Raw genomic sequence first — 26,648 nt, 5'->3', positions numbered from 1 at the left:
GCCCAAACCCTAGGAGTTCATTGGCAAGAAGCCCATCAGGCAGATTTACATTTTTTTCTGGCTAACAAAAGTGAAAGTAGGGTCTTGAAAACCCTATGGCACGCAGCTCTCCTCTGACACATATGCGGTTGCCATGAGTCAAAACCCACTCAATGGCAGCTTGCTGGTGGTTTATGAATACCTGGAGGCTGCAGGTTTTGTATTCGTTCCCCTGACACCAGGGATTCAGACCCCAAAGACAAAGACATGGGCTTGCTGAGTGCCCCTGTGTCATGTGACCACACCAAAGTATGGGAAACCAGCATCCTTTCCTCCCTGCAATTCACCCCCCGCATGACAACTGCCCTTGCTTTCAGTTACTACTTAAAACTCCTTGAAGCTCCACGTTTTTCAGAGCTGCAAGAAGGACCATCTGGAGAAGCGCCCATCATCAGCCTCAGGAAATCCTGGATATCAGGGCTTCAATATCATGTTACTGAACAACTGCCAGGCATCATGAGGATTATGCCGGGCAGTCGACACCCCCAACGGTTACATGGAAATTATTTTAGTATAATCATCCACATTCTGCAAGAACAGATACATTACTGTGTGGCTGCATGGTATTTACCAGCTGCCTCGGATCCTTTGGTGAAGGGCCATATACATTAAAATAAATAAATGCAATAGCATTTTCCAGGGAATACTGTAAGGTTTCCCTTTCAGTTCAGCAAGGTTATACGATATGTGTGTCCTATATTTCAGCTCTGGCACACCCCCAGATGACTAATAACTGGATGGACATATATTCGAGAGTCTCACGATGGAAAAAGCCCTAGGTGGCCCTTTGCATGTCCCATGACCCTGCTTAGTAGGACAATGTGACAGTCCAGATTTTCTAAGATGGCTCCATTTCACATATTCTGTCACGTGACCAAACCATGTGTCTGGTATAGGGGTTGAGAAAAGGCTATTGAGCCTCTTGGTAATGGAACTCCCTCCTGCATCTCCAAGACACTGCGATACATTCTCTCTCATCAGTGGTAAACACAGGCTGTTGCAGCCATTGCTTTGTGTTGAAGCTCAACAGCTTAAAGCTACCTGCAGGAGCTCACTCTCAGGACAATGGTGGGTGTGATGATGCAAAAGACAAGGGGATGGGGGGCAGAGAGAGCAAATTCAAGGGTAGAGGGCTTCTGACCTGACAGAGACGCCAGTTTACTGTCCAGTCTTCAATGGCAGACTCCTGGTCACTGACCAGCACCTTGGATAGCCATAAGAGCCCCAAGACCAAAGAAACAATCTCATTTATAACACTGAGACTTCACCCGCTTTCTAGTGTTGGGAAGCTGACTCCCACCTTCCCAAAGACATTCCTCTCATCCTTAGTCTTCCTCAAGACTCCCTTGGTTCTTGTTTCTCCAATCCCATATCCCGTTCCCTTAGAAAGCAGAGGTGTTCTTACTGTAATGGAGAGCACACTGCTTTGAACCCCCTTTTATTGTTGTTCCGTTCTGCCTTCTTCCTTTTCTTAACACCAGAGCTTTGCCAGAAAATTCTGACAGCCTCCCACAAATTAAACTGTAGGCTCCAAGACCTATAATTCTTCATTCTCTGCAAACATTTCACCATTCTGGCTTTCTACACTGTCTAAGACCAAAAAACCAAACCCATTGCTGTCAAGTCAATTCCGACTCCAAGCAACCCTATAGGACACAGTAGAACTGCCCCATAGGGTTTCCAAGGCTGTAATCTTTATGGAAGCAGACTGCCACATCTTTCTCCCAAGGAGCGGCTGGTGGGTTTGAACTGTCGACCTTTTGATTAGCAGCCGAGCACTTTAGCCAGGGCACCACCAGGGCTTCTCTACACTACCTAGCACCTCCCAATGTCTAGCACCTCCCAACAGAAGCACTCCAGAAATTGCAGCTGCCAAGGAGTAGTCTCTTTAGGTTCCCCAGGCTGTTTTTCTACCAAGAGGAAATGTTTGTAAACAGCAGCTGAGCTGTGCTCCGTGGGATGCTCAGAAGTACTGGGAATCCCCACGATTTGTAGTTACCTGGGCATTTGTACAGCTTCCTGGCTTGTGCTATGTCTCCCTGGCTGAGCCTCACACGCTGGCCAATGGTTGGCCTGACGCCATTGTCGTCACGACGGGGGAGAATGGTGTCTAAGAAAACTCCTCTACATGGAGAAAAAAATGAGAGAGAAAAAGGAGAAAGAAAAATCGAGGCTGTCGGGCTAGGATTTACAGTCTTCATTTCCTTGACCATAACCACATCAGCATTCCTACCCCCCACCTGCCTCTCCCCAGGCTGGCATGACTGAAGCGGTTTCCTCCACTTGGGCTTGCATTTTAGCATTCCATTTCATCAGCTGCCTACTCGCTTTCCAATGGGACAATGGCTCTGCCAAGTTTAAAAATATGCCCTAGCCCAGTGGCCTAAGTGCTTCCTTACCGACGTGTACTGAGCATTTCCACAAAGCCCCCGACAGGCCCCCAGAGTGACCTCATTGCACAACTGCAGGGAGCACCATGCAGAGACACGGCGGTGTGAGCGGCGCCCCCAGAGATGTGCAACGGGCAGTACTTAGAAAGGCCCCAGGGAGAGCTTGGGAACCAGTGAGACTCTCAGTGGCTGGTAAAATGCTGGCTGATGAATTGGTGAAAAATGAGGATCAGAGTTTGGGGGACCTTGCTTTCAAGGTGGGGGCAGTCAGATGGAAAATAAGATGCATGAGTAGAACAAGAGATAGTAGAAAGAGCCCTGGGCTAGAGATTTCTATGCAAGCTCACCTGGGAGCACTTGGACAAGTCCCCTCCCCTCTCTGAGTCTTGTTTATACTAAGAGATTGGCCTAGATGATTCAGGCCAACAGGCTGGAAATTCAAGCAACAGTTGATGTTGCAGTCTTGAGTTGAAAAATTCATGAGGGTATGGGATCTTCCCATGTTGCAGACCTTTATGCTCGGCACTTGACCTGCCTCATCTCATTTAACCCTCTTAACATCCTGGGAGGCCAGTACCATTATTATTATAGTTCCCACTCCACAAGTGAGAAAACCAAGCATGGGGAGTTTATGTGACTTGTCCATGGTACAGAGCTAGTAATGGAGAACCAGTACGGAAGCCCAGGCAGGCCTGGAGCTGACATCCGGGCACCTTCCTTGTAGCAGCCAGTGTCTCCAACTGCCCAAGAAACAGTGTATTAGATTAATGAAGAAAACCAGAGGCTTCAGAAACCAAGATGACAGGAATGTCAGCTCACAATCAGCTCTTTGGTGCTAGGACTTCCTAACCCACTGCGATCCTGAGCTGCCAGGGACGCAGTGATTTCTGGAAGATGTTTACTACAAGAGTCATCCCCTGTGTAAACCACTGCAATAATGGTACCTCTTTATGTAGGACGACTCTTAGCACTGACAGTCTGCTAAACTAAGAGAGTTTGGCAGATGCCTTAGGGAATAAAACTGTCAGCTCTGAATTTTCCAAACAAAGACGCTCCTGTACCAGAGAACTGTCTCCTCATCCCCTGGATACTTGCCCAACAAAACCTCCAAAGACACCACTCCCCACAGGCTGGGTTCAACAAAGGGGGAAGGGAGAAGAACTGCAATAAACTAGAGGGAAGAAAGTTGGAAGGAGACAGCTAAATCGTAAAGAGAGGGGAGACATGAAGATTGGGTTTCCCATCAGCAGGAATAGCATTCACCCCCGAGATGAGCAAACGTTCTGTAGGCTGTTTTCTGCTCTTTTACAAGATAAAACACAAAGTTCAGGCCAGCTCCAGGGGACATGTGACCAGGAATAATGGCATGGACTTAGGGAGGGGGAAAACTTTTGACAAAATGCCAGGAAAGTCCACCAGAAAAACTCCCCACTGATAAAAGCCACACTGAACAAAGCAGTTTTCTGGATATCCATACAGAAAATTGGGAGAAAGGACCATGCGTGTATCTACCTGTTATAAGACAGATTTGTCAAAACCATTCTGAACTCAGGGGCAGGGGTAAGAAGGTAGCTGTGATGGATCATTATAATAAGTTGCTGTGTTGGTGTTACGTGCCATTGAGTGGATTTCAACTCGTAGTGTGACATAGGGTTTTTTAGGGGGTAATCTTTACAGGAGCAGATCACCAAGTCTTTTTACCGTGGAGCTGCTGGGTGGGTTCGAATTGCCAACCTTTTCTGTTAGTAGCCAAGCATTTAACCATTGCAACACCAGGGCTCCTAATATCTCCCAATATCCATAACGCTTTGTAACTGCAAATTACCACTCCTCCCATCAAGAGGTTGGAGTCTATTTCTCTACTCGCTTGAATCTGGGCTGGCCTTGTGGTATACTTTGACCAATAGAAATGGTGCACTTTCAGGAGCCTGGAGGCTTGTAGCCCCAGGGCTTGCCCTCTGGAAACTCTGAGACTACAGCCCAACCTACTGGGATAAGAGGCCACACAGGGAGAACTAAAGGGCTTCACTGGACAGCCAGCACTAACTGCCAGACATGTGACTGGCCATCTTGGACTCTCCAGCCCACTCAAGCCACCAATGACTACAGCTACATGAGTGATGCCAGGTAAAACCAAAGAACAAGAAGCCAGGTTGACCCACAGAATCATACAAAATAATAAGTTGTGGTTGGAAGCCACTATGTTTAGGGGTAAATTGTTCTGCGGTAATAGACAGTGTGCCAGTAACTGAAGGGGAAGTCTTTCTACTTCAGTGTCTTCCACGAAGCTGCTTTGCTGCTAGCTGCCCAGCACCTGAAAGTACCCTTGCCAATGTCCCTCCTAGTGGTCCTGGGTACTTCTAGTGAGGAATTATTACTTCACGGGTTTGGCCATGGGTTTTTGCTGGTCTGTCTGATAAAATGATTCACATTGGCAATGCTTGTTAGTAGTGGTTATCTCCCAGGGGACCAAAGGGGTGTGATTATGAGCTAGAGATCACAGAAAAAAAATAGAAATATTTTTAAAGAAAGACAAGAAAAAACATGTTAGTGCTAGAAAATACTCTGTCCATGTCTCAGTCCTAGTCTCTGTCTTCAGAGTTTCACACAAAGGCACTGAGAAAGCAATACATTTCCTAGGCTTCATTTAGTATTAATTTATCCAAAATTCTCTACACAGTACATACTTGCTGATTCTCCATAATGATGTGACCACTGCATCTGTGGATATGGGGGCAGGACTGTAATAGGAATAGTGAGAATTTCTTCCCTCGCCTATTCCCCAGTGTTATAGTGCTCCTTGTCCTCTCTTTCTCATTATTAACTTATTCATTTAACAAATAGTTATTGAATACCTACTGTGAGCCAGGTACTGTGTTAGATGCTGGGGACTAGATGAGAACGAGACAATCTTGCCCTCAAGAATCTCAATCTAATGAGGCGGAAAGGACAGCAATAGATAAAACTGTCAAATACAAAGAGCTACAAAAGTGATGGAAACAAGACCCCAAGGTGTAGACTTCTCACTTAGGCCAACTTGACATTGGTTTCCTGACAAAATTGATTTTTTGTCTCTACTCATCATCCTGTAGCCCCTGGGGATGATGTGGTGAGATATAGCAATTCCCTCCACCATTTCCCAAGCCCATGAGTCAGCCCAACCACAACATCCAAGCATCCCACCTCTGACATCTGCAGGGTGGGCTCACATCCTGTTTATTCCATTGGCTTCCTGAGATTCCCCCTAAGCACACAGACTCCTGGAGTGATATCTACAAAGTCTCAATTTCCCAACCTGGAAAGGCAAGCCTTGACAGTTTCAGATTTCCAATACAGCAATGAATGAGATCAGATCTGTCAACATTCACCCATCTGCACCAGATCAAGAAATTACAAAGTGAAATGTTTGAGCTAGAAGGGGCTTGGAGAGCATCTCATCCAACCCTCTCAGGAGAAACTGAGGTCCAGAGAGGTGGAGATTTGTCCAAATTACACAGAGGGTAAGAGGCAAAGATAAGATTTGAACCAGAAGTCAGGTTTCAGAGCCCATGCTCCTAATTACTGTCTATACCTCCCGCATAGAGCGAAGTTCATGGAAGAACTCAGACTAGAACCCAGTCTTCTGACCCTCAGTCCAGTGATCTCTTCATTACACCATGCTGCACCTTGTATCTTCTGAAAAAGAGCTAAGACAAGAGAAAAGAGTCCAGGGTGGCTCATCCCCATGCCAGAACAGTGCTGTTCAAAGATGGCAACATCAACAAAACTCTACCCATTAAAGCTCTGGAGAGTTCAGACCTCTACCTGGGTTCAGAACAGAGATCATAACTAAATCAACCATGTGGTCAGAAGAATACTGCTCCCTGAGAGCTTGGGAAGCTAAGGCTTAAATGATCTTTCTCACAATCGTATGGCCTGTCAACAGAATGCTTTCAGCAGCTCTGCCCCAAGAGCCAAGGGGCCTTTGGTAAATAGTTTCCCTGGAGCTGTGTGTCTCCTGAACAAATAGTTTGCTTTAATCTTTATAGGCATGGATTGTTTTCCTCTTTGCTATGCCTGCTAGGAAGCTCAGGGTAGACATTGCAGTCAACCCCAACAAAGTGTACATGATCTTATGACATCTTTTATTAATACTAAGTTTACTCCAGGCCCCAACTTAGCTTTTATGCCCTTATCACCCCCTCCCCACAGCTTCCTCATCTTTTTTTTTTCTTATTGTACTGTGTGTATATTGGAAGTCACCTCAAATCTATTGTTTAGAATGACAAAAGAAATGAATGAATAAACGAATAAGAAAACAAGCTAGTTTTAAGAGGAGACTGAAAAGACGATGCCAAGAGAAATTATTTGTGCTGTGTGTCTCCTTTAACTCAAGAGGTGAAAGACCTACAAAACTGGGAATAGCATGAAGAATTTCATATACCTTTTTATCATTTATATGGTCTAGAAGCAGGGATAGTATTGAAAATACTTAACAACTGGTACGGCACAGCACAAACTTATTAGAACAGCCCCTGCTGAAACCAGCCATAAACAACTGTTTGGCTATACTCGAGTATACCAGCTACCATCATCCATGACCATCAGGCAGGAAACCCGGATCTTTGATCCAACCCCAGATACCTGTGTACTCTTAAGCTGCCTGGAGCCTCATTTTCTTCACCTCTGAAATGAATCAGTGATTTACAGCCCCTTCCAGGTCTGATCTGGGTCCAGGTCTGATGTGGCCTAGCTTCCATTAAACCAAATTCCTCCTAGAAGAAGTGGTGAGTACCACCTTGCTAACATCAAGGACATGCTTCAGATGATTCCCTCGCCCACTGGAAATTTTACACAGAGGCTCTAAGTTATTATCCTAGCCAACCTCTCGATAATTTTCCTTTTCCAGTTTGCTGGTTGTGACATTAGGGCATGATGGAACACTGGCTTCACAATAGGATTCAATCTTATTAGCAGGAACTTGATTAGATTATATTTCACTGCAGCCCAGAGGCCACTGTATTTCAAGGACAGACACACCAGCCCTGCTAGAAGCACGCAGAGACCCACTCTCTGCAAACCTCCAGGAATCCAACCCAAGCCCGAGGCAGGCACAGTAAAACACAGACGAGACACAGCCATAGATTCTGACCTTGAGAAGGTGTTCCGGGCGTAGTGCATGATGCTGTCAAAGTCGTACGTCTCTCCCAGAGAGCTCACTTCCCCAGCTTCCATTTTTAAGAAATTATACTCCTGACCTGTGACATAACACTCTGTTAAGGCCTTTGAAAACCAAGGCAGGCACCTGAAAGGAGGCAGAGGAGGGAGAAGGAGGGCCCATAGCAACTTCTGGGATCTTGATTAATCCAATCAATCAAATAACAGGGTTTGCAGTTGTTCTTCTTGGTTTGAATAGATAGGAAAATTTGAAACTTAGAGTAAGTCCTGTATTCTCCAACCCCACCACCCAATGACCAAAAAAAAAACAACAACAAAAAACCAAAACCCACTGCCATCTAATTGATTCCAACTCATAGCAACCCTATAGGACAGAAAAGAACTGCCCCATAGAATTTCCAAGGCCATAATCTTAATGGAAGCAGGTTGCCACATCTTTCTCCCACGGAGCAACTGGTGGATTTGAACCACTGACCTTTCAGTTAGCAGCAGAGCACTTTAACCACTGCACCACCAGAGCTCCTTACCATCCAATGAGCCTCCCCAAATCTCACTCAAAATTCTTAAACTATTTGCAGATATATTGGATATTGATCAGCTTGCCCAAAATTTAAAAAAAAAAAAAATTCTGATCCTGCAATTGAAGGAACAAAGAAAACAAATCAGAGAGTCAAATTCAGTCCCAAATAGTTCACAATTTAAACTTGTGGAAGTATTCGTAAGGCAACCATATTATTCAACCAGCTACGTTCATGTTCAATATGAACTTCTATATAAAATTATTTATAAATACATATTTATACATTTATATATGTAAATTCTAAATATATTTATAAATAATAATTATTTGACATGAGAAGGCATTTTTTAAAAATCTAGACACTTATCTGCATTGCGGCAGAATATGTTTTACTTCTGCCAAGAAGCACTGTTTTTACATGTACACGTGTCCCAAGTGGATTTCAGCTGGGAAAAGATATGTTGCCTAAGTCAGCAAAAATAATTCATGAAATCAACCAGGAGATCTCTTTTTTTTTGGCTTTGATGCTGCAGCTGTGTTCTGATGGATTCTGTTCCTTTTAGGAAATGGAGTTGGATTGGTTGTCCTTTACAACATGGAAAATCTTTTTGATCCTGCTCTAACCTACAAGCTATGGCAGATGGCCTCCCACGAAGGACCACAAATGTAGAGTGGCTGTGCTGGTGACAAATGTCTTCACAAAAGACCTGTTGCCTCCATACTTAGTAAATTAGCTCCTAGGAGCTGCTTTCCAACACTTTCTGCTGACTCTGTGCCGCCTTTCTGCCTTCCAGCCTCCACACAGGCCTCCTTACCTGGCTGGATGTTTTCCCTGATGATGGTGACATGTTGGTCTCTGTCTGGTCGGGTGTGTTCATGCCAGAACCCAACCACGTGGCCCAGCTCGTGAGCCACAATCCCAAACTTGTCACAGTTTTTCCCAATGGATATGGCCTGCGGACCTCCTCCTCGGCGTCCAACGTAGGAACAACAGCTGGAAAAGTGCAGAAATGCCCAGGTCAGCAGGTCAGAGAATATCAAGAGGCAAATGCCTCCCCAATGTGTGTGTGTCTGTGTGTGGTATGTAAAAGAAACACAGAATTTCAGAGGTGAACACGCTCTCATTTCCTGAGTTTCCATGCAATTCAGAAATACCCTCCAAAATGGTTCTTGACCTTTTTGGTGGTCATAGAGTCTTTTGATAATCTGAAGAAAGATATGGCCTTTCTTCCCAGAATAAGCCTCATACCCTACACCCCCTTCCCTCCCACCCTCAGTCTCTGCTGGCCCATTTCTGATGACAAGGAGAGGAGACAGGGAAAGTGCCATTAGGGGGTCTGGTGATGCAATGGTTAAGCACTCAGTTGGTAATTCAAACCCACCAGTGGCTCCATGGTGGAAGAAAAGATCCAGCAATCTGCTCCCATAAAGATTACAGCCTAGGAAACCCTATGGTGCAGTTCTATTCTGTCCTATAGGGTCGCTATGAGTTGGAATCTACTCCACAGCACACAACAACAACAAAAAGCACAGATCTTGATGCCATTAATAGAGGAGCCTTAGAGATGACTCCCTTTCTGGGTACAATCACTTTTTCAAATAATATTTATTAGTTATTCCTAATACAGGAAGGCATAAAAAAGAAATTTAAATGGCCCATAATCCCACCACACAGATAACCTCTGTTGTTGTTGTTAGGTGCCATCAAGTTGATTCCCTTGTGACAGAGTAGAACTGCCCCATAAGGTTTTCTTGGCTGTAACCTCTGTGGAAGCAGATCACAGGGTCTTTCTCCCATGGAGTGGATGGGTGGGTTTGAACTCCCAACCTTTCGGTTAGCAGTCGAGCACTTAACCATTTGTGCCACTGGGGCTTCTTAGAAAACCTCTACTAAATGTTAAAGGAAATGCAAGCCCAAATTAAGGAGCCCTGGCATTTGACTGCTAACCTAAAGGTTGGCAGTTTGAACCCACCTAGCCACTCCATGGGAGAAAAACCTGGCCACCTGTTCCCGTAAAGATTACAGGGAGGAAAACCTATGGAGCATTTCTACTCTGTCACAAGGGAATCGACTTGACGGCACCCAACAACAACAAAAGAGGTCACCTGTCTAGTGGGATTATGGGCCCCTTAAATTTCTTTCTCCGTGGCGTTACAGCATACAAAAACTTATGGGACGTTCCTACTCTGTCACATGGGGTCACAATGAGTCAAAATCGACTCGACAGCCCCTAACAATAACACAAATTACAAAAGAGTGAACAGACCAAAAGATATAAAATGAAAGTGTAATTCTCTCATCCCATCTTCAATCTCTTTATCCAAAGATTCCAAGATATCCAAAGTTAACAGTTTCTTGGGTGTCCTTCCAGAAAATTTTAATACATCTCTATATCCATAAATGTATATAAATTAAAAAAAATTATATAATATGCATTGTGTTCTTCATTTTGCTCTCTTCCTCCTTAATTTAGAGATCTGTTTATAATGCATATATACACGCCTCATTGTTTTCAAAGCTGCATAGTTCTAACATTGACTTAACCAGTCTCCTGCTAATGTACATTTAGGCTAACTTCAGTTTTTGCAATTTGAACAAAACCACAGGGGAAAGGGAGACAAACAAAAACAACAGGAAGAAAAAGCAAAACACAGAAACCTTCAGATTCATACTTACTTGTGGTGGGGTAGATTACTAACGATAGGGTCAGTGGATAAAAGGGTACGTGCATTTGAAGTTTTAATAGATCCTGTCAAATTGCACCTCCAAAATGTTATATCTACTCATATATATTTTAAATAAACCATATATTTTTAACTATATGGTATATTTAAAAACCCTATTTTCTCACACCTTGGTCAACACTGGTTTTATCAAACTATTTTTGCTGATTAGATAGGCGAAAAGCCATATTTCTCTATATTGAGGTTAGATAGTTGCTCATGTATTTTATCTGACATTTGTATTTTCACATCTTTCCCCAGTTTTCTTTTGGGTTGTCCATCTTTTTGTTATTGATTTATAAAAGCCGTTAGTAAATTAGGGAAACTAATCTTTGGACTGTCAAAGGTGTTGCAAATATTTTTCTCACTTTATTTCTCATTTAACTCTCTTTTTTGTTTATGTATTATGTTCGTTCTACTTTTGCCATATCTAAAACACATTGCCTTCGATTCCAACTCATAGTGAACCCTATAGGACAGAGCAGAACTGCCCATAAGTTTTTTAAGACTGTAATCTTTTATGGAAGCAGGCTGCCACATCTTTCTTCCGCAGAGCTGCTGGTGGGTTCGAACTGCCAACCTTTTATTTAGCAGTTGAGCAAATAACCACTGCACCACTGGGGCCCTCCCCTTTAGCTATATAGAAGTTTTAAATTTCAGTGTTATAAAATTTCTTAATTTTCTTATATCCTGCTTAAAAAGACCATTCATATTCCAATATTACATATATGTCCAGCCTTGTTTCCTTCTTGAGTCCCTGGGTGGTGCCAAGAGTTAACACTCTTGGCTGCTAACCAAAGGTTAGTGATTTGAGTTCACCCAGAGGCAACTGGGAAGAAAGTCCTGGCAATCTGCTTCCAAAAAATCAGCCATTAAAGACACCATGGAGCATAGGTCCACTCTTACACACATGTGGGGTTGCCACGAGTTGGAGTTGATTCAATGGCAACCAGTTACTGGTCTTTGTTTCCTTCCAATATTTCCTGGTTTCTTTTTTTTTTTTAATGTTTACATCTTTGATCCAACTAGGATGGTTTTTGGTGTAAAAAGTGTGATAGTAATCCAGCTTTATTTTTAGCACAATGTGCTATCTAATGATCCCAATATTCAAATATCCCAGTTGGACTAATCCATCTTTTCTCTCACTAGTTTGAAATGCCACGTAAATTCACGTATAGGCATATTCATTTTTGAGCTTTCTTTTATCTCATGTATCTATTTTTTCTTAAGTTCTAAACTTTTAAAATTTTATATTCATTTTGCATTTTAATACCCTACACATGAGGTCAACATGAGTCAGAATCAATGTAATAACAAGAGTTTGGTTTTGGCTTTTTATATGGTTGGATACGCCACCAGGCTCCATCTACTAGGCCCTCTCCTATCTCTGCCATTACTGTTTTTTTCTCTTGAGATTTTTTTGGCTATTTCTACATGGTTATTTGTCCAGATAAAGTCTAGTATTATTTGTTCAAGTTCTAAAAAATACATAGTAACATGCACATACATGTATCTAAATGTTGGTGCTTCAATCAGAATGGCATGAATTTATAGTTATTTTAGGGAGTACTGATATCTTTATTATATTGAGTATTTTTATGCCAGCAAATAGTATGCATTTCCATTTTTACTTTTTTTTTTTTTAATTTTCCTTGGAGTCTTATCTTTTTTTTTTTTTTCCTATATGTCTGGTGCATTTTTGCATTTTTTAAGCTTATTCTTTGATACATTGCCCATTATGTTTCTGCTAAAACTGCAATATTTTTCCATTATAGAAGTATACCAAGTTATTTCATGTATAAAGAACAGCAGTTAATTTTGTGTTTATTAATTTTATAACCAGTCACCTTAGTAGGTTCTCCTTTTGTTTCTAATCATTTTTCAATTGATTTTCTAGGTTTTCTAGGCACAAAATCACATTGATATTTCAAACAGAGCAAATGTCATTTCATCCCTGCCAATATTTACAGTGTTTATTTCTTTCTCTTGTCTAATTACATTAGCTAGTATTTCTAAACGAACATTAAAAAACGGTGGTGATCATAGACTTCTTCAGCTGTTCCTGTTTCAAACAGACATGTTTCTAGTATCATCACTGATAAACATGATGTTGGCTTTTGATTTGAAATTAGTCTTGTATATACATAATATATATTTATAATATTTATTTTTTGTAAGCCAAGGATCTGTTCATGACATCTATTCCTGTTCTACTGTGGGTACTTTAAAAAAAAAAAAAAAAAAAGTCTGTGGAACTGTATCAAATGTCTTTTTAGCATCTCTTGAGATATGAACAAGGCCTTTCTCCTTTGAACTACCAATATGGTGAATCGTACGAACAGATTTCCTATTGTTGACTAAGTCTGTATTCCTTATATACGCCTACAGACAGCCTACTCTTCTGTTACTGTATTCCTGAATTCTATGTGCTAACATTTTATTTAGGATTTTCAATGTCTATCTGTCATGGATTGAATTGTGTCCCCCAAAAATATGTGTCAACTTGGCTAGGCTTTGATTCCCAATATTGTGTGGTTGTCCTCCATTTTGTGATTTTCCTATGTGTTATAAATCATAATCTCTTCCTGTAATTAAAGAGGATTAGGGTGGGATGTAACTTCAGGTCACATTCCTGATCCAATGTAAAGGGAGTTTCCCTGGGGTGTGGCCTGCAGCACCACCTTTTATCTTACAAGAGATAAAACGAAAGGGAAGCAAGCAGAGAGTTGGGGACCTCGTACCACCAAGAAAGCAGTGCCAGGAGCAGAGTGCATCCTTTGGACCCGGGGTACCTGCGCAGAGAAGCTCTTAGTCTGGGGGAAGATTGATGAGAAGGCTGACAGAGAGAGAAAGTCTTCCCCCGGAGATGATGCCCTCAGTTTGGAATTGTAGCCTGCTTTTTTTACTGTGAGGAAATAAATTTTTTAGTTAAAGTCATCCACTTGTGGTATTTCTGTTATAGCAGCACTAGATGACTAAGACACTATATGTGAAATAGTTCTAGAATTTTCTCTGTTTGGGTGCCAATGATTTGGGCAGTGATGCCATGATGACTCCCTAATTTGGAAAAGTTCTTCTTCCTTTATGCTCTAAAACACTTAAATAGGACAGAAAAATCTGTTCCTTGAAGGTTTAGAAGAACTCACCTGTGAAACTCCGGATTTGGTGCTTTGGGGAAGATAGCTTTTTCCCTCAACTTTCTAATCTCTTTCAAAGTTATTGGTCTGTGTCAGTACTATATTTACCTTGAAGTCATTCACATTATCCAAATTTTCACATTACTTGCCCTAGAGCTTTGAGAAGTACTTTTTTATGATTCTGCTGAATCTGTGACTATTTCTCCCTTTTTCATTTCTAATTTTATGTACTTCTGCACTGTCACTTTTTTGTTTTAGAGTAACAAGTGGTTTATCTATTGTTTTTCGTTTGTTTATTCAAAGAATTCACTCTTGAATGTATTAGTCCGACGATGTTTTACCTTGCTTGTTTCCCTGTGTGCTCACTAGGTATACTTCGTTGTGGTGATGTTTGAGTTTTCGCTGTTGTTTTGTTTTTTGCTAACTTCTTTGAATTAAATATTTTATTGCTGCTCTTAATTTGTGACGTGGACATTTAAGGCTGCGGGCTTTCCTCTGGACAAAGCTTTAGCCATAGCCATTAGGTTTTGAACTGTAGGGCTTTCATTATGGTTATTTTCTATCTAGACATTCTGCAACTTTAATTCTGATTTCTTTATGACCTAAGAATTGTAAAAGAAGAAAAAGGTGGGGGGAAGTTTTTAACTTACTAGGTAATGGAGGGGCATGTATTCTCTTTTTGTTAATATGTCCAGTTTCATTGCTTTGTAATCACATAATATATTAATGCTATTCCTGCCTTTTAGAATCCATCTTAATGGATGGATTAATGCCTAATAGATGGTCAAGGTCTGTAAATGTTCAATAGGTACCTTAAAAAAAAAATGTATTTTCTGTTATTAGGCTATAGAATCTGCTTTGTTAGTTGCTGTCGAGTCGATTCTGACTTAGGCCAACTCCATGTGTTACACAGAAGCACTGCTGTTTTCTTGGCTGTAATCTTCTTAATGAAAGCAGATTGCCAGGCCTATTCTTCCATGGTACCATTGGGTAGGTTCGAACCACCAGCCTTTAGGTTAGCTGTTGCACCACCTGGGGACCAGAATTCGGTAGACCTATAGAATCAATTCTATTAATTATATTTTTAAGATCTTCTACAAATCTCTACTCATTTTTTGGTCAACTTGACATTGAACTACTCGGGCTGACAGAAATAAAATAAAGACTCCAGCTGTTAGAGTTTCTGTTGATTTCCCTGGAGCTTATTTTATGACTCTTAAGGAAGATTTACGACAGTTATATTCTCATTGTATCTTGTATCCTTTCTCATCATGAGGAACTCCTGGGTAGTGCAAATGGCTAATGTGCTTGGCTGCCAACCGAAAGTTTGGAGGTTTGAGTCCATCCAGGAGCACCTCGGAAAAAAGGCCTGGTGAACTACTTTTGAAAAATCAATTCTTGAAAATCATATGGAGCACAGTTCTACTGTGACACACATGAGGTTGTCGTGAGTTGGGATTAACTCCATGGCAACAGGTTTTTTTCCTCATTATGAAGTGAGGTATTTTCATAAGTGCAGCTATGCCAATTTTTTTTACATATTGCTGTTAAAAAAAAAATGGCATCATATGCTTAAGAAAATACCTCACAGGGCCCGGTGATTTTGGCAAACAAATATAGAAGGCACACATTATTTGCATAAAAATACAATACTTGATTTTAGAGAGAAGATTCAAAACTCATCAAATTTGTCTGCCTCTAAGTTCCACTGAGGCAGCCTTGCTTTCACTTACTTCTTAGTTCTGCTGTAACAGAAAAACCACAAGTGGGTGGCTTTAAAGAACAGAAATTTTATTTTCTCACAGTTCAGGAGGCTAGAAGTCCAAATTCAGGGCATCGACTCTAGGGGAAGTCATGTTCTCTGTCATATCTGGAGGAAAATCCTCGTCTCAGCTTCTCTAGCCTGGGCGTTCTTTGGCTCCTTGGAGATCTCTGTTTAGCCTCCATCTTTCCTCCACTCGTGCTTCTTTCTGTGTCTAATCTTCTCTTTTTATATTTCAAAAAGTCATTAGGCTTGCGGCATTTCCTACACTGACATGGCCTCGTTAACATAACAAAGAAATCCCTGTTCCCAAATGGAACTGGATTCACAGGGTTCCAACACATGCTTTTTGAGGGACACAATTCAATCCACAGTACTTACCCACAGGTCCTGTAGCTGAACACAATGAAGCTTTCCTCTTCGGTCCTCTCAATGAAGGTCACACAGGTGTGCTTCTCCCAGTGTCTCATGGCCTGCTTAAAAATGGCTCTCTGGCTTCCTGAAATGACAGGGCAAGTGCTCATCTCTTCACTCATGGGTCCTTATGTTCTTTAGATGCTTTAAGGTATGCTGGTTGAGACAACCCTTGTTCTGATGAACAAAAAAACCTTGTTCTGATGGCCCAGAAGAGTAACGTACTAGGAATAAGGATGTTTCTTGCTAAGAACACAGCGTGTTGTTGTTACTAGGTGTCGTCAAGTCGATTCTGACTCATAGTGGCCCCGTATGACAGAGTAGAACTGCCCCACAGGGTTTTCTTGGCTATAACGTTTACCGAAGCAGATCACCAGGTCTTTCTCCTGCCGCTGGGTCGGGTTGAACCATCGACCTTTTGGTTAGCAGCTAAGCGTTTAACCCCGTAACTTTCCTAAATTGCCAAAGCATGGACTAGGTAGGCAGGGAAAAACAGATTTTCATAATATCCTGGGCTTCTCAATTTTTCTTCTGTATTGAAAGTATTTTTTCTAAACATTAAAACAAGAAAAAAAAAAAAAAGAAAGCTTACTAGATTTTTCAATTTGGAAATTGTAGGCTTTTGAAGTATGGGGCAGTCAGCTCCCCAGCACTTCCTCCCACCCCTCATTTTATTTTATACCTATAGGAGGATGCTACCATGTTCTCTAAAATTCTATTTGCACATACATCCCTGGTACCCTTACATGGGGTTTCTGTGTTTTCTAGGGGAACTTTGAGCCCAATTTTCCACAAGGCCTTTGAAAACAGGTTAATTTCATACTTTCTCTGTAGTTCCTTGATTAGAAATTTGTTGAATCAAATAAATTGTCTGAGAGCAGGAATAAAGCAGTTGTAAACCTCAGGATGATGGTTATGCAAAAGCAATAAGCATTCACTTTCAAATCTATCAAGCTGGTAGGAAGAAATCTATTTCAATGTTTACTAGAGTCCAAGAGTAGAATCTAGAAAAACAGTTGTTTCGGAAGTGCAAGGGATTTGTGGACTGGAGGGGCGGGGGAGTTAGAGATGAGTTCTAGAAAAACCTCTCAGCAAGGAAAATACTAGGGGAGGCTCCCATCATAGTCTAGAAGATGTGGGTGCAATGTCATATTGTTTTTAAAAAAAAATACATGTAGAATAAAGAATAACTTAGCTGTTCGCTTTTTATTTTACGTCTTGAGACTTTTGGTTCAAATTGTTCATAGCTCAATCTCTCATCAAACAGCAATTCTACCAGTTATAGGATAACATAAAACCTCTATGTAAACAAAGTTCTACATATGCAATTAGTAAGTTTGATAAAGGTAGTACAAATCTTTGGTCAGAAAAGCAGACCAGATGCTGAGAGAACATAGGTAAGATCAAAGAGCAGAAGTTCGTAGCTGTTTCTAATTCCTACATTTCAATTCTTGCCACACACATCTTTTTCTCCTATTAGGACTGGAAGCTTCTAGAAGGCAGGACAAAGTCTTAGTCATCTCTTTATCACCAGCACCTAATTGAGGGTCTGGCACTAGGAGGCCCTTGGTTAATGCTAGAGTGACAAGGAACTGCTTGAGTGCTACCAGGAAGAGAAGACAAAGAGGGGTGTGAGTGGGAGGAGCTCCATGCTCTCTTCCAACACCTGGGTTGCAGGACCCCATTGTCAAGTCTTCACAGTTCATTTCCTGTCTTACTCATCAGTGGCTTTCAATGGCTTTGACAAGTCATGAGTGCATCTGCTTCATCAACCACCTTTCACAGAAATCACAGAGAAAGGATTTATAAATGCTGTCAACCTTGAGAGCCTGGAAAAGGTAGCTCATGGTGGCTTTAGACTCCAGCACTTAACTAATATTGGCTTCAGGCCTGCTCTGGGCATGTTTGTTGAGTGCCTACTACGTGCCTGGTCCTGTTCTAGGTGTTGGAGGTACGGGAGTGAGAACTAGACAGAAAAAAGCACCTCACATCACACAGAGCCTGGGTGGAGACAGAAAATAAATGAATCAAAAATACAAGTAAGACAATGTCAGGTAACGGTAGGAGAAAATAGCTGGCAGGAGTAGAAGGGAGTCAAAGAAGGCCATTCTGTGGACATGTTACTTGAACTGAGACTTGAATGATAAGAAGCAGCCAGCCAAGGAAAGATCTGGGGAAAAAACAGTCTTGGCAGAGAGAAGGGCAACTGCAAGGACCCCCAGGAGTTGAAGAGGCATGCATGTTCTGGAACAGAAAAGTGGGCTGGTGCAGCTTGAGAACAGGAACTGAGGGGGACAGAGGGGTTGAGGACCAGGTAAGAGAGGAAGGCAAGGGTTGTTTGGGGCCACAGTCAAGAGTTTCGGTTTCATTCTGGTGGCAATGGTAAGCCGCTCGGTGATTTACATATTTTAAAGATAATAATACTAACAGCAAATAATTACATATTATTATGTGCCAGGCATAATGATGGTGAGGATGGCGCAGGACCGGGCAGTGTTTCGTTCTGTTCGCTAGGTTCACTAGGAGTCTGAACCAACTTGACAGCACCTAACAACGACAGCAACAGGCACTATTCTACGTGCTTTATCTGTATTAACTTGTTTGATTCGCAAAATAACCCTTGTTGTTAGGTGCTGTCAAGTCTATTTCGACTAATAATGACCCACGTGACAGAGCAGAACTGCCTCATAGGGTTTTCTAGGCTGTAATCTTTACAGGAGTAGTTTGCCAGGTCTTTCTCCTGAGGAGCCACTGGGTGGGTTCAAACCACCAGGCTTCAGGTAGCAGCCTAGGGCTTAATGGTTGTGCCACCAGGGATCCTTAAAATAGCCGAAAAGGGTAGAAAATATTAGCATCTCCACTTATGGATGAGGGAACTGAGGCACAGAGAGGTTCAGTAACTTGGCCCAGGGTGTGTAAGTGCTGGATTTGGACCCAGCAGTCCCACTGTATCTATTGGCCCACTTGGGTTACTGTGTAGAGTATTGCTTGGGTGGGTGGTGGCAGGAGACCAAGCCCAGGGTGGTCTTCTACCCAGAGGACAGTTTTGCCATCACGTGTAGCTATTCACGCTCGTCCTCTCATATCCATTGCGCAAACATGGCCTGTCCTTCGAGACCAGGGTCATACATCAACCCCTTCATGAAGCCTCAAGGCCAAGGTGGCCATCTTTGAGGACATAGCCCCAATAGAAACTGCAGTATCCTGGGCCTGGTAGAATAGGCCCTGTAGGTAATGGAGCATTAGCCTGTAGAACTGCTGTGGCCCTGCATATCTGCCCAATTCCACCTGAGTCCTTCCTCGGAGGACTCTGGAGGACTCTCTCACCCTATGGAGGCAAACCACTCAGCCCCAAAGCAGGCCCCATTAGTGGCAACTGACCAGTAAAGTTCCCTCCGATGACATAGGGGATGACCCCTCCAGGCCAGATCCTCTCTGTCCTTGAGGTTGTGGCTCTTCGGACCCGGTGAGAGAAGGTCTCAGCTACAGCATTCAAGGTCCCAGGGCTCTGTGGAAGTGTGGTATTCTCCTTGCCATCTGCAAGACAGTCATATTTCCATTTACTTTGTCCTTTTATTCCTCTTGTGTATTATGGTCCAGGTTATATTACCCACCAGTTTCATTCAGATTAGCAGAAGGAGTGTTAAAAACAAGTGTTCTAAAAAGCGGTATTGGACCTCTTAGTGATTTTGAGCCCATGGGTGGTAGTTTTTGTTTTTCTTTTATTGTGCTTTAAGTGAAGGTTTACAAATCAAGTCAGTATCTCATACAAAAAGTTACACACCCTTTGCTATGTACTCCTAGCTGCTCTCCCCCTAATGAGAGCACACTCCTCCTTTCCACTCTGTATTCCGTGTCCATTCAACCAGCTCCTGTCCCTCTTCGCCTTCTCACTTCACCTCCAGACAGGAGCTGCCCACATAGTTTCACGTGTCTATTTGAGCCAAGAAGCTCAATCCTCGACAGTATCATTTTCTGTCTTATAGTCCAGTCCAATCCCTGTCTGAAGAGTTGGCTTCAAGAATGGTTCCAGTATTGGGCAAACAAAGGGTCCGCGGACCATGACCTCCAGTGTCCGTCCCATGGTTGGTAGTTTTCCAGACAAGGGAAGAGGAAGTGATCAGGGCCCATAATAGGAGGAGCTCTGGCTTGTTTGAGACATTAGAAGAGTCCCCAGGAGGCTGACAGCAGCCTGTGGGCCACAGGACCCACTGCGCCTAGACAACTCACAGCCCTCTGGACCAACCTGGAGACAATTTAGGGGTGTGCTTTCTTCTCAGAGCTATGAGCATCTAGGGAACAAGTGTAGCCAACCCCCTGACTTAGTCAAATACCACCAATATTGCAAATTTTGGAAATAACTGGGCTTATGCGACAAGAAAGTGGTCCAGTGTGACTCTGGGAAAATAAATTCTTTGCAAGATAATCAGCTGCCATCAAGTTGATTCTGATTCATGGCAACACCATGAGTGTCAGAGTAGAGTCGTGCTTTCTCAATGACTGGTGTTTTGGAAGTAGATAAAAAAAACTACTGGAAAAAGTCTCTCCACCGTCTGGACCTTTAAGAGCGGGATGTGGGAAACAAGTGGAGGTTCATTTAAGATTCTGAGACCGAGGGTTAAGAGACAGCAAAATAGATGGAATAGAATTCCTTAACCTGTGGCCACCAAAGAATTGAATCCACATTCGTTTTATTATCTTTGAGGACTATTGAAGGTTTTGCTTCTAGTCTACTTGCTTCGAGTTACTCATGATTCTCACTTGAGGCATTTTCTCTTTAATATTTTTATTTTTTCTCATTAGAATCAGCTTTTGGTTTTGTTGATTATTATTATTATTTATTTTATTACTTTCCTCTATTTTCATTGATATTACTTTGTAGTTCCTTTTCTAACTTTGTCTTTTTTTTAATTGAGATGTAGTTAATATATCATAATATTCACCCTTCTAAAGTGTACAATTCCATGGCCTTCAGTATATTTATAGAGTCATTACTACTATCTAATTCCAGAACATATCCGTCACTCCCCCCAAAAAAAAACCCGTACCTGTTAGCAGTCATTCGTAATTTCCTCTCCCTGCATCCCCTGGAAACCACTCATCTATTTTTGTCCTTATGGATTTGCCTCTTCTGGACATGTCATATAAATGGAATCATGCACTATGTGGTCTTTTGTGTCCAGTTTCTTTCATCCAGCATAACGTTTTCAAGGTTCATCCATGTTGTAGCATGAATCAGTACTTCATTTCTTCCTTTCTTTCTATGGCTAAATAATATTCCATTATATGAGTCTTTTGGCTCAATGGCTAAGCATTTAGCTGCTGACTGAAAGGTTAGAGGTTCTGACCACCAGTCACTCAGAGAAGACCTGGATGTCTGCTCATACAAAGATTACAGTCTAGGAAACCCTATGGGACAGTTCTACTCTGTCATATAGGATCACTATGAATCGGAATCAACTCAACAGCACACAACAACAATATTCCATTATACGGATATATTACATTTGTTTATTCATTCATCATTTGATGGACACTTAGTTTGTTTCTGCTATGAATATTTGCATACGAGTTTTTGTGTGCGCACGTTTTTAATTCTCTTGAGTATATACCGTATTTTTAAGCAAATTATGCATGACTTCTGTGTTTGTTTGCCAACCATGCCCTCCCCCCATGAGGTATTTTCCTATGCGCCACTATGTAAATTTTTTTTACATGTTGCTGTAAAAAATTAGCATAGAGCACTTATGAAAACACCTGGGGCAGAGGGGCATGGTTGGCAAACAAACGTAGAAGCCACGCACTATTTGCATAAAAATACGGGTGCCTAGGAGTGAAATCGATGTGTCATATGGTAACTGGGTTTTTTTTTTTTTTTTTTTTATGGTAACTCTATGTTTAATTTTTGAGGAGCTGTGAAACTGTTTTCCAAAGTGGCTGCACTGTTTTACATTCTCATCAGCAATGTATGAGGGTTCCAATTTTTCCACATCCTCACTAACAATTGTTATTCTCTGTTTATTGTGACTATTATCATAGCCATCCAAAAAAAAAAAAAAAATTTTTTTTTTTTTTTCCATCCCAGTGAGTATAAAATGGTATATCTCATGCGGTTTTGATTTGCATTCCCCTAACACAATGATGGAAACCCTGGTGGCGTAGTGGTTAAGAGCTACAGCTGCTAACCAAAAGGTAAGGCAGTTCAAATCCACCAGGCACTCCTTGGAAACCCTATGGGGCAGTTTTACTCTGTCCTATAGAGTCGTTATGAGTTGAAATCAACTCAACAGCAAAGGGTTGTTTTTTTTTTTTAACGTAATGATAGGAGCCCTGGCGGCACAATGATTAAGCACTTGGCTGCCTACTGAAATGTTGGCAGTTTGAACCCATTCAGTAGCTCTGTGGGAGGAAGAACTGGTGATCTGCAACCATAAAGATTACAGCCAAGAAAATCCTGTGGGACAGTTTTATTCTGTACACACGGGGTCACCATGAGTCAGAATTGACTCAAGGGCACCTAACAACAAAAACAATCACAATGATGTTGAGCATCTTTTCACGTGCTTATTGCCGTCTGTACACCCTCTTTGGTAAAATGTCTATTCATGCTTTTTGCCCATTCTCTAATTGGATTGTTTCTAGATTTGTTTGTTTGTTTTTAAACGTATGAGTTTAAAGAGTTTTTTTTTTTTTTTTTTTAATATATTCTAAATACTAGTCCTTTGCTGGATACGTCATTTGCAAATATTTCCTTCCACTCTGTAGCTTGTCTTTTCATACTCTTCACATGAACTTTCACAGAGCAAAAGTTCTTAATTTTGTTAAGGTTGAATTTGTCAATTTTTCCTTTTATGGATTGTGTTTTCGTGTTAAGTCTAAGAACTCTTTGCCTAGCCTTAAAAATAGATTCCAAAAATTTTCTTTTTTTTCTCTAAAATTTTATAGTTTTACATTTTTCGTGTAAGTCCATGATCCATTCTGAATTAATTTTTGTATAAGGTGTGAGATTTTTGTCAAAGTTATTATGATTATTATTTTGCCTATGGATGTTCATTTACTCCAGCACAATTTGTTGAAAAGGTTATCTTTCCTCTATTGAATTGCTTTTGCAAAATCAGTTGAGCATATTTGCATGGGTTTATTTTTTGGGTTCTTGATTGTGTTCCATTGATCTATGTGTTCGTCCCTCTGCCAATACCACACTGTCTTGATCATTATAGCTATATGTTGTTGCTGAGTGCCACTGAGTCGATTCTGACTTATGACTCTCTGCTATTCCAACTGATGGCAGAGTAGAATTGCCCCACAGAATTTTCAAGGCTGTAATCTTTACAAAAGCAGACTGCCACATCTTTCTCCTGTGGAGCACCTGGTGGGTTCAAACCACCAACATTTTGGTTAGCATCACATGCACTTAACCACTGCACCATCAGGGCTCCTTTTGTAGCTATATATAAAAAATATATAGGAAGTCTTAATACCTGACAGAGTGGTTCTTTCTGCTTTATTTTTCTTTGCCAAGATTGTTTTAGCTATTCTAGGGCCTGTGTCTTTCTATATAAAATTTAGAATATACTGATCTATGGCTACAGAAAATCTTGCTGGGATTTTGGGATTTCATTAAAACCTAAAAAACATATTTGGAAGAATTGACATCTTTACTATATTGAGTCTTCCAATTCATGAACATGGTATGTCTCACCATTTCTTTAGGTCTTCTTTGATTTCTTTTACCAGCATTGTATAATTTTTAGCATATAGGTACTATATATACTATATATGTCTTGTGTATATTTATTTCGTTTTTTTTGAAGTGACTGTAAATGGTATTGTGTTTTAAATTAAATTTTGATTTCTGTGTGTTTATTGTTAGTCCGTAGAAATGTGATTGATTTTTGTGCGTTGATCTTGTGTCCTGTCATCTTGTTGAACTCACTTATTAGTTCTAGGATTTTTTTTTAGACTCCTTGGGATTTTCTACGTAGACAAACATGTCATATGCAAATAGGTATAGTTTTATTTCTTCTTTTTCAATTTGTCTGCCTTTTTTTTCTTTTTCTTGTCTACTGCTGGGGCTACAACTTCAAGTACTATGTTGAATAAGAATAGTAAAAGTGGACATCCTTGCTTTGTTCCTGATTTTAGTAAAAAGTATTCAGTTTTTATAAATTGTAAATTTTATAAATTTGTAAAATGTTAACTGTAGGTCTTTTTTGTAGCTGCTCTTTACCAGGTTGAGGTAATTCTTTTCTATTCCTAACTTGCTGAGAGTTTTTATCATGAATGGGTATTAGACTTTGTCAATTTTTTCTGAATCAATTGACACGATCATATGATTTTTCTTCTTTGGCCTGTTGATATGATGGGTTACATTGATTGATTTTTGAATGTTGAACCAGACTTGCATACCTGGGATTATTATCACTTGGTATTGGCATGGAGCCCTGGTGGCACAGTGGTTAAGTGTCTGGCTACTAACCAAAAGGTCAGCAGTTTGAATCTACCAGCTGCTCCTTGGAAACGCTATGGGGCAGTTCTACTCTGTCCTACAGGGTCACTATGAGTCAGAATCGACTCAAAAGCAATGTTTTTTTTTGGGGGGGGGGGTATTGGTATATATTTTTTTAATGTACTGTTGAATTTAATTTTCTAATACTTTGTTGAGGATTTTTACATATAAGTGTAATTAGGTTTAGGTGTTTCTCTTATAAATACCAAGTGGCTAGCAATTTTGTTGTCCAATTTGAGAATCTCTCTTTGAACAGGTGAATTAAATTTATTGTTATAATGGATATACCTGGATTTACTGCTTTCCTTTTATTTTGTGCTATTTGCCATTGTTTTCTTCTTGTTGTTTCCTCCCTTCCCGCTTTCTCCTTTCCTGCTTTCTATTGAATTAAGATTTTTTTCTTTATTTCCATTACCCCCTTTTAATGGTTGTTTAGTATTGCCTTTAATTTTTTTAACATGCATATTTGGCTTAACAAAGTATAAAGAATTGGTAAACTAGGAGACAGATCTAAAGAAACCAGAATCTCCATTCTCATTCTGAAAAGTACAAGGACTTTAAAATACTTTAATTTGTAAATTAAAAAAATATCCTCCATATTTTCATATTATTGTTTACTGACTTTTAACTTCACAAATTAGTCACCATTATTTCTGGTTTGTTTGTTTGTTTGCAATTTAGATTTATACCTACCTAAATATTCCCCCATTTCCTTGCTCACTGTTACTTTCTGCATACTATTTTCCCTCCTGGAAATACATGCTTTATTAGTTATTCCATAATGATACTAAACTCTGTCAATATCTTTTTTTCTAAATTTTATTTATTTTGTTGTTGTTGGTTGCTGAGAATATACACAGCAAAACATATACCAATTCAAGTTTCTACACGTACAATTTAGTGACATTGAGTACATTCTTTGAATTGTGCAATCATTCTCACCCTCCTTTTCTAAGTTGTTCCTCCCCCATTAACGTAAACTTACTGCTCCCTAAGGTTCCCACCTAATCTATCGAATTGCTGTTGTCAATTTGATCCCATATAGGTAGTTCTTAAAAAACGATAACGCTCAAGGCAGACGTTTTTTACTAGTTAAGCTAAACTATTGTTATTGTTGGGTTTTAAGATGATTTTCAGGGGATATTTTTGGTTTAAGGATTAAAGATTATCTCAGGGCAGTAATTTCAGGAGTTCATCCACCCTCCATGGTTCCAGAAAGTCTAGAGTCCATGAAAATTTGAGATTCTTTATCCCGCCTTTTGATCAGGATTATTCTATGGAGTCTTTGATCAAAATGTTCAGTAATGGTAGATAGGCACCATTCCATTTTTCTGATATCATGGCAAAGGAGGCAGTTGTTCATGGAGGCAATTAGCCACACATTCCATATTGTCCTCCTATTCCTGACTCTCCTTCTTGTCTGTTGCTCCAGGTGAATAGAAAGCAATTTTTCTGCTTTGGTTGGCTGCTTGTGAACTTTTAAGACCCTAGGCACTACACAATGAACTGGGAAGTAGAACAGAAGCACTAAGCACATTATTTGGCTTATTAACTAGGATGTCCCATGAAACCATGACCCTAAACCACCAAACCAATGAACTAAATCCCACCTCAGCAGCTATATTCTTCTTTTTCTTCTTTTTTATCATTGCTGTAAATACGTCTATCACACAACTTTTACCAACTCAATTTTTTTTTTTACCAGTGTACAACTTATTGACAGCAATTACAATAATTGGCTGTGCAACCCTATCCTTAATCAATACAATTTTTCCATGACTGTTAATCCCCCTTTTGCCCCTCCTCCCACCCCTGGTAACCAGTATTAAAATTTGGTCTCTATGCATTTGCCTTTTCTTGTCTTTTATGTCAGTGAGATGATACAATATTTGCCCTCTTGTGATTGGCTTATTTCAATCAGCATAATGTTTTCAAGCCTCACCCATATTGTAGCTTGTAACAAGACTTCATTTCTCCTACTGGCTGAGTAGTATGC

The 26,648-nt window shown here is 40.8% G+C and overlaps 1 protein-coding gene across 1 annotated transcript in view; it reads right to left on the bottom strand.

Moving 5' to 3' along the window:
• Window positions 1-26,648, bottom strand: part of TLL2 (tolloid like 2) — a 163,361-nt gene that overhangs the window by 40,587 nt on the left and 96,126 nt on the right. The window contains exons 4-8 of the mRNA XM_003409211.4: window positions 19,525-19,680; window positions 16,111-16,228; window positions 8,922-9,100; window positions 7,561-7,666; window positions 2,039-2,163 (exon numbers count right to left, since the gene is read on the bottom strand). Of these exons, the coding sequence (XP_003409259.1) occupies window positions 2,039-2,163; window positions 7,561-7,666; window positions 8,922-9,100; window positions 16,111-16,228; window positions 19,525-19,680 (684 nt within the window). The remainder of the gene's footprint in view (window positions 1-2,038; window positions 2,164-7,560; window positions 7,667-8,921; window positions 9,101-16,110; window positions 16,229-19,524; window positions 19,681-26,648) is intronic.

This window comes from Loxodonta africana, chromosome 16 (assembly GCF_030014295.1).
Source record: "Loxodonta africana isolate mLoxAfr1 chromosome 16, mLoxAfr1.hap2, whole genome shotgun sequence".
Lineage (NCBI taxonomy): Eukaryota > Metazoa > Chordata > Mammalia > Proboscidea > Elephantidae > Loxodonta > Loxodonta africana.
The sequence above is the reverse complement of the archived record's forward strand: the minus strand, read 5'-3'. Positions and strand labels throughout refer to the sequence as shown.